The sequence below is a fragment of the Physella acuta genome, unplaced genomic scaffold, assembly GCF_028476545.2.
Source record: "Physella acuta isolate Inbredline_101_S28 unplaced genomic scaffold, ASM2847654v3 ptg000685l, whole genome shotgun sequence".
Classification (NCBI taxonomy): Eukaryota; Metazoa; Mollusca; class Gastropoda; family Physidae; genus Physella; species Physella acuta.
In genome coordinates, this window is record NW_026732204.1 from 26038 (window position 1) to 42500 (window position 16463).

Below are 16463 nucleotides of genomic sequence, written 5' to 3' on the forward strand. Positions count from 1 at the left end.
TTTACATTTGATCACATACATTTCACCACGAGAGAGACAGGTGAAGTGTTCAGACACCTTCATGACGCCACCAGGAAATTTTATAGAGTCAGCCTCAAACGTGTACTGGCAGAGTTTACATTTCTTGCGGTTACATTTGCTGGTTCCCGTCGGGGAAAGACTTGGAAGCCTACAGTGAACGCGAATATCCAGGTTATGAAGATCTTGAGGCGGAGTATTGAAATAATTGCCGGTGAATGAATCTGTAGATAAAATTTCAAAAATTACGAATTAGATCTTTTCAAAAAAGTTTTAGTCAGTCAGTTATTTTTTAAAATTATTTCCGTAAGAAATACAAAAGTCTGCTAAGGCGAGGTAGGCTACATGTTTTAGTGCTTTTGGTAATTGAAGTTCTGGGTAAGACATCGTCTTTATAACCCTATTATACTTTCATCAAGAAGTCACTAAGTTTTATTAAATGGGACTCCCGAATGTAATCTTTATGTGATGATGTATATAGATGTATATGATGTATATAGACAATAGACACAACGTTGGGCTCAAAAACTAATTCTGCATATATTTCAGATGAGTCATTAAGTACGCAGATAAAAAAAAAGTTCACACATGAACTGGATATTTCTGATTGTAGCTTAATATTAGGTTGATGAGACATCCAGTTTAGAAAAGCTAGTGAACAATGCAGTCGAAAAGAAGAAATTAAAATCGTCATTAGGTCTATACGGTTTTAGTAGGAGTAAAGGTGGAATTAGTTGGACAGAAGCAGAGGTATAAACTTATTATCATCTTTGCACCTTCGTGGTCAAGACACATGGGACGGATGAAGTAGAGCTCATCTGTTTCAGTAACCTCGGCATACAGGGGGATGGTGTGGTCAGCACTATGCACATCTTTGTTTCTCTAATGTGGGTCAGGTACACATCAGAGGTACGTGGGCTTAGGGACGTTTTACAGACTTGATAGCAATTCAAAAAGTTGTAGTTTATTTTGATATTATTATTATTTGTGTATAAAAGGTATAAACAGTACTTGATTTTCTGCTAAGTTGATCATCATCATCATCATCATCATCATCATCAATTTCAATACAATCGTCGTGATCAGATTCACTAACTCTAAGCATTTGGTAGTGAGGTTCAGATGGCCTGTCTATAATCTCTCCATCACTGCCTTTAATCTCCCCATCACTATCCGATTCTTCATTCTCATGTTCAAAATAATGTGCTGTAGTTGCGCTTTTCTTTCGTCTTTTTGAAGGACTAGACAGTCCTTGGCCAGAGACGCCGCGCTTAGATTGTTTCAGCGCTTTGCTACTTGAAGAAATTGTTTCACATGATTCTTGTAATAAGGATGGTATAGAATGTGAAATATTAAACTTTAAAGATGATATAAAAGAATTGCTATTTAAAGAGTTTGAAGGATTAGATTTAGTTGCGTTTGACTTAGGTCGACCAAGTGTTGAGGAGCCAGGTGTTATGTGATAATCTGAGGAAACGTTGGTTTTCGATAATGGAAAATTCTGGGTGATGTTTATTACTGCATGAACTGAGGATGGGAAACTAGATATTTCCGATGAAGATGATGTGCAACCATTAATCGCTTTTGTAAAGCGCTGTCTGTCAATGGAATACTTATTCACGGGAGCATTTGTTAGATTACTAATGGGTGCTACATTATCATCTCCAAGGGCGTCATTAAATTCAGTTGAGAAATGGACGCCTTGGCTTTGATGTCTATCTGCCTGTAATAGAAAAATATTTTATTTAATAGAAACGTTTCTAAATAAATATTTTGGGTGTGAAAAAGTATATGAATTATGCATTAGTGATAGCAAATTGTTATATATCATCAGGTTCAAAAGATTTAAAAATTAGATTTATAGACAAACAAAAGTATTTTTTTATCGAGTCCAGATATTCTTTTGTGTGTCTGTTAAACAATTTTTCAACTGTCAGCATCGCCGACCCGATTCGCAGCCATGAATACTGAACCTTTTCAGGTAATTAAATTAAAGGAAAATCATTTAAGAGTATAGTTATTTTATTTTAAAATATGTGAATTGCTTATATAATATTTGATACTTGGAAGTTGTTGAAAGATCAGGACTAAATTTATTGGCTTCAATTGTCGACCGTGTTTTCGTTACCTGTAAAATCTTCAAATCATCGCCATAAGTGTCTATTTCTGGCGTCAGAGCATCTCTTAGGTCAACAAATTCATCTTCATCCACATCATCATCAACAACATCATCATCAATATCATCATCATCATCAATACCATCATTATCATCATCTTTATTATTATTATCTTCTTCTTCTTCATGATCAAAATCATCATCATTATCTTCAGAATCACTGACTTCGACAACTTGGACGGAAGGTTTCGGTAAATTACCTCTAATCTGCACACCAGGAAAAAAATTCTCCATGAATGAAAAGTGTTTTCTTTTTTTTTTCTTACCAAATTTTAAAAACTTTATTTTTAATTAAATCAACATGCGTATGTTCCGCGATTTTCGTATCAAGAACAGCCTATACAGTTTCTGGATTTTTTAATGACTTTTTAACCTAAAGTGAAAAATTTAATGTTTTATTTTCTATTTTTTAGTGATTCCTAATATATGAAGTCGACACGACTCAAAATATCTATATATATAATTCTCTTCTGGGAGCCGTTAGAAAACAAGCTGCAAGAGCCTCCTTACAGTCCCCTCTCTTTCTCTCTATCACTATCACTACCACCCCCACCCCCACATTGTCTGGTGAGCTGTGGTCACGCTAAATGTTTACAAAGCTAAATATTTACAAATCGTAGAGCCGTAGAGCCGGGTTTCTATTAGGGGCAGATAATTTAGTTCGATTTTAAACTTACAGGAGGTAACTAAGAAATAACGAAGAGGAGGCTGCTTTCACGGGGTGGGGGGGGGGGGTGTAGGGTCGGGGTTAGGGGAAAGGGGGGGGGGGGGTTAGTGTTTTAATAGAAAATAAAACAATTATAGAAAAAACCCTTATAGATCTTGTCATAATCATAGCAACAATCTTTCAAATGCACTGAAAATAGAAAAAATAAAACTAATTTACTTTAAAAGGTGTTTTTTTAAATATTTGTTTTATCAATTTTAAATAACATTAAAAGTAATTGAAAGTCTGATTTTAATCAACTGTTTGTAATTTTATCTAGGGCAAATGCAAAAATACTGTTAAAAGTATATATTTTCTATATAAATTATATAAATTTCATTTCGTTCGGGGAAGAAATGTCTGGAAGAAACTCTGTCGAGTCGGTAAAGCTCATGGTTACTTCGCGTTCGAACCTTCAAGCACATGGGACTCGATAGCTGAGGACAGCAACTCTCCTAAACATGAAATAACTGCTGCCTTGTAGTTTGTTCTTGGTTAGACAAAGGCCATGGAACCAAATCCAAAAAGAAATCGGGATCCACGGCCTCTATGGCGCATAACCAGTTGACACGTAATACTTAAAACGAAGAAGAAGAAGTGTTGTTGAGACATGTGTCATACTTCCAAATCCATATTTTAAAAACACTTAACGTGGGTTTAAAAATGTGAAATAATTTTAAACACTAAGCTACGCATGCTACTTACATTACCCATGTTCACAAAAAAGTTAATTGCACTATTTCAACAGGATTTGTCCAACGTCGATCACATTAAAACAAAATCATCAAGATGAAAGAGCTGAACAATCTTGCAGTGAAATTTTCCCTTCTGGAAGTAAAATGGTATATTCAAAAGAAATCTTGTACATTAAACAAACATAATAGAATGTTCTATATATATCGCTTAGTCAAAATCAAGACCAGTGATTCTCAAATTGTTTCTCTTTTCAGTACAATGTGTTTCTACTTTTCGCAAAAACCTCTTAAGTTATTATTTAAATTTAAAATAATTATACAATATATGTAAACAATTTAAAGTGCTTTATAGTTAGAACAGTTCTTATATTAACTCTACAATCAATCAAATCAATTTAACGGTAAGAGAATCTTAGAAAAACTGTAAGTTATATGTCTAAGGTTAAGAATACCTTTTCTAATAAAACGTTGCTAAACTTATACAAATGAAAATTATCGTGATGTATTTTATAGCCGCATTAATACCTGTAATAATGGTTTAAATGTATTTAATTTGCTGATGTTTGCTGATGTTTGCGATATTTTTACTTTCTCGTATATACGAAGTATAGAGAAAGTCTTGTAATCGTGCACAAAAATCACATTAAATTTGGACAGTTTTCACCGTTTTACTCCTCAGTCCTTCATCACATCCGGGATATAGAAGACTTATTTTAATCGGGCAAAAATTATAAACTCAGATATATAAAAATTTTGGCGTTTTATGCGTAATGGAGTTGGAAAAACTGGATTATCCAATTCTGTCCGTGTGTGTGTCCGTGTGTAAACACAATAACTTGAGTACCGTTACAGTTTGGTTGATGAAATTTCATATATAAGTATTTTATCAAAATCGTAGATCCGTATCAACTTTTGAGCGATTTCCGATAACCGGAAATGGTACTTTTTCTACTTTGAATTTTTCAAAAGCCTATAACTTGAGTTCTATTTCAGATAGATAAAATGAAATTTGATATGTAAGTAGAAGATCTAATTCTCTACCTTCTGTCAAATTTTGAGTAATTTCCGTTTATCGGAAGTACTTATTTACGCTACTTCCGATTTCTCAAAAACGCATGTAAATTTATAAAGTACTAATAATATTGCGCACTATTATGCACATCTTTATTTAGCGTTCACTTGGTGTGCATTTCTTTTTTCTTCGAGATTATATTCTATACTAGCCGTCCCGGCCAGGCCCTGCTCTGGCTTCTGTGAAAAACCTTTCTGTTAAAGACCATTACCTGTGTGTTTAGTAATCATCATAAACCCGGCATTGCACACCCAAACCAAAACCAAAACAACAAAACGCAAACATAACGCTAACACAATTACAAATACAAACGAAAACAAAAACTTACAACAAACCAACCACAACCACAAACACCAATACGAACACAAAGAAAAAAGCAAACGAAAACAAACCAAATCCAAACGCAAAACCAACCACAAACACAAACACAAACCCAAAGAAAAAAACACAAACGAAAAAGCAAACGAAAACAAACCAAATCCAAACGCAAAACCAACCACAAACCCAAAGAAAAAAACACAAAAGAAAAAACAAACGAAAACAAACCAAATCCAAACGCAAAACCAACCTCAAACACAAATACAAACACAAACCCAAAGAAAATAAAACACAAACGAAAACGAAAAAAAAAAGAACAAAAACGAACCAAATCAAAACGCAACCACTAACGCAAACCCAACCTAAACACAAAGAAAACACTAACGCGAATATAAACGCAAAGTGCTCACGGGGCTGAGTCGCCTGTTTCAACTTAATAAACGACTATAGTACCCCAACTTATTCATAGTCTTTTGCACTCACTTTAATGAACGTAGGCGCGAAACCGAACACGGGAGGCCCGGGACCCCAAAAAGCACCCTGTCTGGGCGCCAGAGGACGCACCATGACGTCACCGCCTGATTGAACTTAGTAAACGACTATAGTGCATAACTTATTCATAGTCTTTTGAACTCACGCGAGCGTAGATACCATAGCGTACACCGGAAGGCCCGGGGCGCCAAATAGCACCCTGTCGGGGTGCCGGAGGACAACCGGATTTGATTCACTTAAAGACTATAGTAACCTTTCTTATCCATAGTCTATCGCACTGTTCAAAACAAAATTATGCAGCATAGCGCTCACATGATAGCCCAGGGCGCCAAATCGAACCGTGCAATGGGCGCCGGCGAACGCGCCTGTTTCAATTTAGTGAACAAAAATGATAATACTCCAAGCTTATCTGTAAATGGAAAGAAATAAACATATAGGATTTGTAGGACCTGGCTTATTAAATGTTATTGATTTAAAAAAAATAATTATTGAACAGTATGTTCAGTATATAGAATAAATAAAAGGCAGTGTTAAAAATACCTAACGACATTGCACTTAATCAATCCCCGCTAATTATGTAATTATTTTTTTTTCTTAACACCAAAAACAAAGTAATAAAATGTAAATTCTTTCTTCTTAAGGATTTTTTTTATTAAAGGGAAGTAACTGTGCAGTCAATACATTTCCGACACAATTTTAGAAATTTTATAAACGTCGATACACTTTTTAAAAATTTTATGTCGTGTTCATAATTGAAAATTATTCTTCTAAGTAAATAGAATGAAAATTGTTTTTAAAGACTTTCAATGGTAATTTTTTGACTCGTAAATTTAGACTGTGAGCACGATAAAAAATCTAACACTTAAATCCATAGAAGTGTCAACGACAAACTTTTTTGCCACACGTTACAGAACTGAGCTTTATATATTAGATTTAAAAATTTGAGTATTTAAAATGGATTAAAAATCATGTCTAGAAGTCTATATCCCGAGTTGCCATCCCCCGTAGTGTTATATTAGAATATTCGAGAAAGTTTAGGGGAGATCACTCCCGGTTTATTAAATTTATTTTTCGTTATTCACCATTTATTTTTAGAACCAACTACACATTTTTAAAACCCTTAGGAGTTGGGGAAAGGGGGTGGGGGTTATCGTCCTTAACGAGCTACTGATAGTGTTTTAAAGCAAATATTTTCAGCGGCAGCGTTGGTACAGTCGAATTCACAAATTATGAATTACTGAAAAGTAGAAAATAAAACAACTAAATAACGGCGAATGATACGCCGCGGGTCGGCTCGTATTGATAAAAACACATTTTTGGGCCATGTAGGCCAAAGAAGTAATCGATAACTGACATCATACTTCTATAGAGGGAGGCTGAAATGGATAGGAAGGTCATAATGTTTTAATCCGTTTAGTGTAGTACTGTCATAACAAACTTTTCAATAGCTTCATTGTTAAAATTATTGCAATCAAATGGGCTCTAAATACATTTTAAAAAGAAACTTATTTTTAAACAAAATGTTGGGCATTGGTCCTGTTGCTATCCCCTTCTACTCCTTTATAATATAGTTCCTGAGTAGTCTTTCATACCAGAAGCCCTCCCCCCCCCACCCCTTCATGGTCTGGTGAGCTGTAGTTCACTCTAAATGTTTACATTTTACAATCATAGAGCCGTTTTAAAGCACATATTTTCAGTGGCACAAATTATGAATTACTGAAAAGTAGAAAAAACAACAACTAAATAGCGGCGTATGATACACCACGGGTCGGCTCGTATAAGTAATTTTAAATCAGGTACCTATGCGAGTAGTGTAAACGTGTGAACGTCTTACGGACTCAAGCTCGTGAACCGAACTCGAGACGTATGGTTTAGCTATCATGCACTCTACCGCTGGACCCCGCAGTCCAATATCTGGGTAATGGGTAAGAGACTGGACGGAAGTAGGTGAAGATGACAGTACCTTAGCTCCGCCATTGCACTATGGGTAATGGGTAAGAGACGGGACGGGACTGTCGCTAGATTACTAGTTCTGTGTCGATTTCTAATTAAAACTAGACTACCCGTCATCCCTTGGATAACACTGGGTTTCGAGGGTCATCCATAAAACAAGTTAATAAAAAGTCTAGTGACAATTTAAGCGCAATTTCCTTAATTTATTTTTTTGTGACCGAACGAATCACCCGTAGATGTTTCATTTGTTTGCACCCCTTTTCGTTTCTCTCCACACAAGCAGAGCTAGTCCCCGCCCCCTCGCGAGATCTGCGCGAGTCAGGCCAATGGCAGCGTGTACCGCAGAACGCGTCCAGCTACGCATCAAAGGGGGAAAAAAGCCTACACGATGCTCAGTTTAAAAAAGTAGTAAATATCATCCTAGGCCTACACGATGCTCAGTTTAAATGTTCTTAATTAATTTTTTGTGACCGAACGAAAGGATATTTTTGAAAACTTTCTTCGGCAATATTGGTCTAAATTATGGCAGGAATCAATTGGTAAATGTTTCAAGTCGCTAAGTGGTCTGGTTGCCGAGATGTGGAGCAAAAACTGCATGTTTTCGAGGTTTTTTGGCTTTTCCGGGAAATCCAGGAAGGAATTCCGGGAATGTTTTTGGCCTATGTTCATGCTCGGAACTTGCTTAACATATTTGCTTTTGGAACTAGTCCTCGATATTGCTTCGTCGAGGAGGAGATACGACTTAAAGCTGCGCACATCCATCCATCCATCCAGAAATAACGAGTTAATAATCGCAATTGTCCAGTATGGAAATTGCGCTAAAAAAACATCACGTCTGTCACTTATCGTCACAAAAAGCCAGACCCCACATTCAAAAAGATGATTTTTATCTTTTAAAAACACCGAAAACACCGATTTTGGACTATCCCTTCATATACTGACGTCACAGGTGACCTACTCAACTCTACTTCACCTGCCCAGTCTCAGACAACATGTTTTTATCGTTAAAAAAACCGATTCCAGCCGAGCATGTCTCTGTCCGCACTATCCCTTCATATGCTTAGGACAAAGAAATAGATGAACTCTACTTCATCTGCTCTGTATCCCGCCAAGTTCAGATAGGCAACTTTATCATTCACGTCTAAAAAATAAAAAATAAAAAATGGATTTTTTTTTAACATTGTCGTATTGGTCTAGAACCCGTGCCACCCGCCTGAAAGCCGATTACACTATCAACTTAGCTATTTAACTCGTGACGTCACAGATTTTTTTTATACTATAGTTTAATACTTTGAGTCTCCTTATGCAATTTGATTTACGCGCATAGATCTAGATCTAAGTCTAGTAGTAGTAACTTTCAAATTAAATTTTATCTTAAATTAGCCAATTACATAGCTAAACAAAGATTTATATAAAATAATGAAGGTCTGAAATTATCTACATCTAGATTCTACGACTCGTTTGCTTAAGTCTTAAGTCTAGTTTTTGCGTAACTCTTGCTAGAACTAGATCTAGATCTAATCATTAGACTAGACTCTAGACCTATTCTAGCTAGATAGATCTAGATCTAGATAGAAGAATTACACAGATTTATATCAAGTATATGGATTGTATTTTTATCTAATTAATCTTTGGTATGTATCTAATTAATCTTTGGTTTGACCTAGATTCTAGATCTAGATCTATAAATAACTTGCTTGGCCACCTGATTTTTTTAGATCTATAAATAACTTTTTTGGACAGATTGTAGAGCTAGAGGAATTTATTGTAAAACTACATGAAAAAGACAGTTGAAAATTTATATAAGTGTTGGAACGTAATAAAAACAGCAAACGGACGTATTGTTAAAGTCATAGCCGACAGAAAATTAGCTTTAGAACGCGTTAAACTTTTGAATGGGCCACAAAGTCAATGACGGAAGCCGCCTTGTTTTTGTACTAAAAAGTAAACAAAACTTGTGACGTCATTATTCAGTCAAAGAAAGCCATTGTTCTAAAACTTTAAAATTACTGTGGTTAATCTACCTATGAATAAATCAATAAATTAATTAGCGTCTTTAAATAAATTTGTGATTAACAGTCTGTCTGAAAACAAAAATTGTTCTATACCTACACTCTATTTTACAGTTCTCCATATAGCGTAGATCATCTACAGTATTCAACTAGACAACAAACAAATAAATATTCAAACATGTAAACAAAGTTGACTTTTAGTAGTATTAGATAGATAGATAGATAGATTAACATTGACATAATATAGCACTTTATAGTAACATGTTCAAAATAAATTCTTGAAAAATTATTTTTAAACGAAGGACTATTTTTCTAAAATTGTTTTACTATCCAACTGCTACTTACAACGCTATCCATTTTCATGAATCCGTTACATTTGTTATTTAGTAAGTAGATATCCAAATGTCTTACCAATTTTAAGAATTTAAGAAAACGAATAAGCAAAACTATAAATTATTTAGATTTAAGCTGAACTGTTTGTAGGGGCCTACCTATTTTGATTCTGAAAACATTTCGCCTTTAAATTTGCTAATACTGCAACGAAATGTGACATACCCCTATCTATACTAATGCGACCGAATGCGACACATTGCGACCGCCATTGATTTGGCTATTATCCATCGTGTTTCTACTTATTCACGCAAGGAGAAAATCAATGATTTTCTCCTTGCGGAATGCATTATACTGTTCCGACCGTATAATCAATTGAAGTTATTTGTGCACTCATACACATGCACACACACTCGCGCAAACACACATGGCACGTATCGGACGCACACACCCACACGTCACCAACCGACTCATGATCTCAGTAGCGTAGCGAGGGGGGGGGGGACATATGTCCCCGGGCGCCGACCTTAGGGGGCGCCAAAATGGGTTGGAAAGATAAATTGAAAGGTTGAGGGTGGTGTAAATCAAAAGTTTGAGGGGGGGGGGTGCAAATCAAAATCTCGAGGGGGGTGCAAATCCAAAGTTTGAGGGGGGGGTGCAAATCGAAATCTCGAGGGGGGGGGGGGGGTGCAAATCGAAAAGTTTGTCCCCGGAAAGGGTCGCTGCGCCTCTGCATGCTCTGAAACGAATAAACCTGTTTGTGTTCATTTCAGGCAGGCTTTTGTTTTACTTTCTCGGTTACGAAGAATATATTAAGTATTATAATCGGGCAAAAAATCGAAATCGAGAACGTTTTACACCACCCTAAGCCGGAAAAAGATAGTTTTGTATCTTTGTCCGTAGATCTGTGTGTGTATATGTATGTATGCATGTGTGTGTGTATGTGTGTATGTCTGTGAACATGATAACTTGATGAAATTTCATACATAATTATTATATCAAATTTGTAGTTCTGTATCAACTTTTCAGCGATTTCCTGTAACTGGAATTGGAACTTATTATACTTTTGTTTTTTTCAAAAGCCTATAACTTAAGAACTGTTTCAGATCGATAAACGAAATTTCACTTGTTAGTAAAAGATCTAATTTTCTGCCTTCTATTTAATTTTGAGTAATTTCCGTTGACTGGAAGTAGTAATTTACGTTATATAAAAAAATTGCGCACCAAGTGAACAGCAAACAAGGTGTGTATAATATTGTGGAACATTAGTACTTTATAAATTCCTAAGCGTTTTTTTTCGAGAAATCAGAAATATCGTATAGTACTACTTCCGGTAAACGGATATACCTCAAAATTTAATAGAAGACAGAGAATTTGATCTTTTGCCTATACGAGAAATTTCATTTATCTATCAGAAACAGTACTCAAATTATCGGCTTTTGAAAAATCGAAAGTAGATTAAGTTCTACTTTCGGTTACCGAAACTATAATCCAAATCCCCACCTTACCCTCAACCTAAACCTAAAGCTAAATTTAAACCAGATCTGGAAATTTAACCGGATGGGGAAATTTAGGCAGAAATGGAAATTTAACCGGAAACGAAATTTCAGTGAAAAAGGACATTTAACCTGAATCAGCATTTTTACCGGATCCGTAAATTTAGCCGGATACGGAAATTTAGGCGGAAACGAAATTTTATTGAAAATGGAACATTATTAGAAATCGGCATTTTACCGGATTCGGAAATGTAGGAAGAAACGTAAATGCAATTGGAAACGAAATTTCATTGAAAAACAAAATTTATGTTGAATCGGCATTTTAACTGGATCCGTAAATCCGGAAAGGGATTTTAGGCGGAAAGGGAAATTTAATAGAAAACGAAATTTTATTGAAAACATAACTTTATCATAACTTGAACTCTGAGTGTCAAGGGTTAGCTTAGGTGCAATGTTTAGGGGTATGTACAATAACTACATGTAGATCAAGGTTACAAGATACAATATTGAGGCAATTTCTAGATTTAGAGTCTATAAACAATAAATAATGGCGTCGTTGATTGTTAAATACAAAATAGAATTAAAAATCGAATGCCGAAAACGATACACAATAATAATGACGTCATTGTAAATAGAGACAAAAACTTAAACGCCTAATTTAATTGTCTAATTTTAGAACTGTATTTAGATATATAAAAAATATACAGGAAAAGTAATATAGATTTATATAGTAAGCTTAAGCATCAGAATTAAAGTTAGTGATATTAGGTTTTTTATTTCAGGTTAAATTTCGGGATCAGGTTAAAATACCGGTTAAGAATAAAGTTCCGTTTTCAATTAAATCCCTAAAAATGGTTGCGACTTCGGTTAATTTTCAGTTTGTTCTAAATTTCCGTTTTAGTCAAATTCCGTCTCCCGCTAAAGTTTCAGTTTAATTTTGAGTTCCTGTTCAGTTTCCTGACCTAACTTTTAATTCAATCAAATTTTGAGTAATTTCCGTTGACCGGAAGTAGTACTTTACACTTTTTCTGATTTCTAAAAAAGAGCACTTTTACAAGACCGATTTCTTTAGAACTTTCACGTAAGTCAAGACTCGACGACAATGCACTTTCAGATCAAATGTGATTAATTAAATGCTTAATTCCTTTTTTTCAAATTAATCAATGTCATTTTACGGAGTACTAATTTTCCGCTATATTATACACACATCATTCGCGTTCCTTTGGTACGCTATAATTTTTTCCACTCCATTCTTTTCTGATTTAAAAAAAATTAATTATCTAAAAAAATAAATTAAAAAAAGCATTTGTCTAGCCCGATTGCACTGAAAGTGCCTTCCCAAATACTGTTATATAAAATTTATACGAATAAAATTTGACCGAAAACCATTTGCGCACCAGTTTCGACCCATGATGACAGACAAAAGCACGAGAGACAAAAGAACCAGGAAGCAAGTTAAATAAAAGCTTGTAAAATCATTTATACTGCACAACTGCACCGAGAGTGCTGTCCCTTTTATTTTTTTATATAAGAATATAAGAGAAAGTTCACTACCTCTTTGTTGATTTTTTTTTGTAATATTGCAGGACAGATGTAATATATTTGTCCTCATCAAGTAGAAGCGCCAATCAGACAAAACTCATTATCTAATGAAAAATTACACTTTATTTTAACATGCAAATAAAAAGTACAAGCACTTTGTGAAAATAGCAGTAAGTTATTATTTAAAAAGCACTTTTTAAAAATAGCAGTAAGTAGTTTATGACAGTAATATAATTTAAAAAAGCACTTAGTCCTAGTCTTAAACTTAAACCTAAGCCTAATAAAATATCGTTAACGCAATACAGTGGTAGTGGTGTTAAGATAACTGAAAAAAAAACATTAATATTATTGTACATGAATGTAATATTTTTTAAATTTCATCACTTGTGACATATAACATTAAAAATGTATCAAAACAGTAGGATTAAAAGCTAAACACTTTGATAATAAATTTGAAAATCCATTAATTTTTAAGCAATGGGAGATTACTTTTATCTTTTCCTTCATTAGTTATCAATTAAAATTTAATATGTTCTTAATAAAAACAGCAGTAAAAATACATTTCCAAAAAATAATTTAAAAAAAAAAACAACAACAGTTTTAAACAGTCAAATAACAGAAATCAGGAGTAAATATAAAAAATGTGCATACAGCATTTAATAAAATTAATCTTACAATTTACAAAATAACAAAATCAGTAATTAAACAAGTGTGGTTTGTGAAATAGACACGAACAAAATATAGCATATACAGATAACAATTAGAAAAAACAATATACAGTAAACTATTATAAAAAACATTAATTTCAAATAATTGTTTCAGCAACTGTTTAGAATGTAGCTGCCCATCCGGTATCTGCTGGCAATACAGTATTTGTATTTGTATTGAGAACCGTTGCTGTGCTAGTTTTTCACCTCTGCAGTATAGGTCGATATGACCTAAAACTACCCATATTACCGGGTCATCTTGTTATTTAGAGCTATTCGACGAGACGCCTATACTTTATTTTAGGAACCTATTTAAAACACTTAATACCTTAACCTAAACATCATTTGGCTTTTAAGGACAAAAAAACACCAAATCTGCTGAGTAACAGTATTGCTTTCAATAAAATTACTGATAGTAAAAATGTATCGTATATAGCTTTAGTTTCAGACTCTGGGGATTTCATACATGGATCATAAAACAAATGATGCGGACCGGGTAAAAGTCACCTGTATGATATATAATTTTGAAGGTTCGCCTAGCATTGTCATTTTAAATTGGTCAAATAGTGACACAATTAAATGACTTATCGTAGACTCACAAGGCACGGTGCATGGGGGGAGAAGACGAGGAAGGCAAAAAAGATGGCCGGATGACACAGGGGAACTAGATAAAAATGTTGGAGTAGGACGCATTCTTTTTTTTTTTTATTGTTTGAAAAATCATGTCATAACGAAGAAACAATTAAATAAATGAGAAATTAAATTGGTCATTGCATCTACCTTGTACTCTTGAAAATATTTCATTTTACTTCGTAATATGTGGCTTGTGATGACCAATTTCAGTATATAGATATGGCTAAGGTATGTTTACTTTCTTCGATGTTGGACTGGTATCTTCAAAAACGCTTGTCTAAGACTTTGCGATCGAAGTATCGTTATGAGAATTTTCATAATAACGAAAATATTTTGTTCATTCCTTTAGGTCCAAGTGGGTCATATTTATAAATCAAGCGGTTTTCTAATTTTTTTCTTTCCTCAGTATTCCTACACGACCTAACAGCGGTTATACTGAAATCTTCCAGCCGTCTATGGTCAGGCGCATTAAAATGGACAGCGACTGGGCATTTAGTTTTCTTTCTTATAGATGTTATATGTTGGCCAGCTCTTTGAGACAGCTTCACGCCAGTCTGACCAATATAACACTCATGACAAAGTTTACATTTGATCACATACACGACACCGCGAGAGAGACAGGTGAAGTGTTCACGCACACGCATGGCGCCACCAGGAAATCGTATGGAGTTTGTTTCAAACGTGTACTGGCAGAGTTTACAGTTCTTTATTTTACAAGGGCTAGTTCCAGGCGGGGAAAGACTTGGGAGTCTCTTGTGAACAAGTATGTCCCACAGGCTAGGGTTAGGCTTATAAATAACTTCAGGTAGGTTTTTGAAAAGACTACCGAAGTCTGGATCAGAAGATAAAATATTAAAATTACGAAGTAAGATATCTTTCACTGATTTGCTGTGCGGGTGATACGGTAGAAAAAGTTTCAATCTCTCAGTTGTTGTCTTCGATCCCCGTAAGAAATACGAATCTCTGGAAAAGCGAGATACATGTTTTAGTGCTTTTTTAAATTGAAGTTCAGGGTAAAGACATTGCCTGAAAAACCCAAACATCTCTTGTGCTTTCATCGAGAAGTCATTATCGTTTGTACAAGCACGTCGAAGTTGTGATAATTGGGACTGCAGAATTTCTTCTTTATAAGCTTTTGGGTGAGATGACGTATATAGCAAATAATCAAATGAGTTGGGGTCAAATACAATTTCAGTTCTTATGAAAGGTGCATCATTATGTACACTGACCCGTAAGTCAAGGAAGTTCACACGTGAATTGGATATTTTATATTCCAACTTAATGTCAGCATAAAAAGACTTGCAAAATGTAATATATTTCTCGAGATCAGTCTTTTCCATGTATCCTATCCCATCCGCATTACATCTAAAATAAAACTTTGGTAAATTTCCTTTATAGTTCTTATTGATTCTCTCCTCGAGATAGCCCATGAAAATGCTAACGTAACTATCACTCATCTTACTCCCTAGTGGCACGCCTTTAATTTGCTCGTAGAAATTACCGTCGAATTCTAGAGAGTTACAAGTGAGTACAAGTTCAGTTAACCGAACTATTGTGTCAGTACTAAGCTTATGGTGAGGGGTTTTAGTAAAATAATGTTTAACTGCTTCTAGTCCATCCTTGTGAGGGATAGAGGTATACAAGGAACACGCATCAAGTCTAAAAATACGCATAGGTTTAGTTGGACGAAACGAAATTAAGTTTAACTTCTCAATGGCATGATCGGTATCTTTAATAAAAGAAGGGAGAGAAGCAACCACAGTTTTGAAGATGCCATCTAAGACTGAAGCGATGTGTTCAGTAGGGCAGGAATTGGATGAAACTAAAGGTCTGCCTGGTGCATCAGGATTTTTGGTTAACAAGTAAAAAACCGATTCCCCCAAATCACTGTCAAACAGGTGTAGATTTCGAGCTGATTCAGGCAGTAAATTTAACTGGATAAGTTCTTTTATACCTTTAAACACCTTAGAATTAGTTGTTAAAGTATGATCTGTTTTCTTCAAAGAATAGATTGCGGGATCTGCAAGATGCCTGTAACATTTCTTGACATACAATTCTCTTTTCCAAACAAATATACCTCCACCTTTTTCAGCGGGCATTATTACTATGTCTTTTCTTCTACGCAATCGATTTAATGCCTGCTTTTCACCTAATGTCAGATTCGACTCATTAACCGGCTGGAGGTTAAGAGCTTGCAGCTCACTGGTGCAACATGCCATGTACTGGTTGATAGTTTTAGACAATTTACAAGGAAGGGATCGGGCGCGCTCTGGTTTAAAATTAGAAAACATATCATCGTTCTTCTCTTGTTGG

At 34.8% G+C, this 16463-nt stretch overlaps 1 protein-coding gene across 1 annotated transcript; it reads right to left on the minus strand.

The window, feature by feature from the left end:
• Positions 1-14464: 14464 nt before the first annotated feature.
• Positions 14465-16249, minus strand: LOC131949277 (uncharacterized). Its single transcript, XM_059311094.1, has one exon. The coding sequence runs from the start codon at positions 16247-16249 to the stop codon at positions 14465-14467; it is 1785 nt and encodes a 594-aa protein (XP_059167077.1).
• Positions 16250-16463: the final 214 nt, after the last annotated feature.

Bases quoted from the DNA above. Each gene is read 5' to 3' on its own strand.
- LOC131949277 (XM_059311094.1), bottom strand. From the start codon at position 16,249: ATGCCCGCTGAAAAAGGTGGAGGTATATTTGTTTGGAAAAGAGAATTG.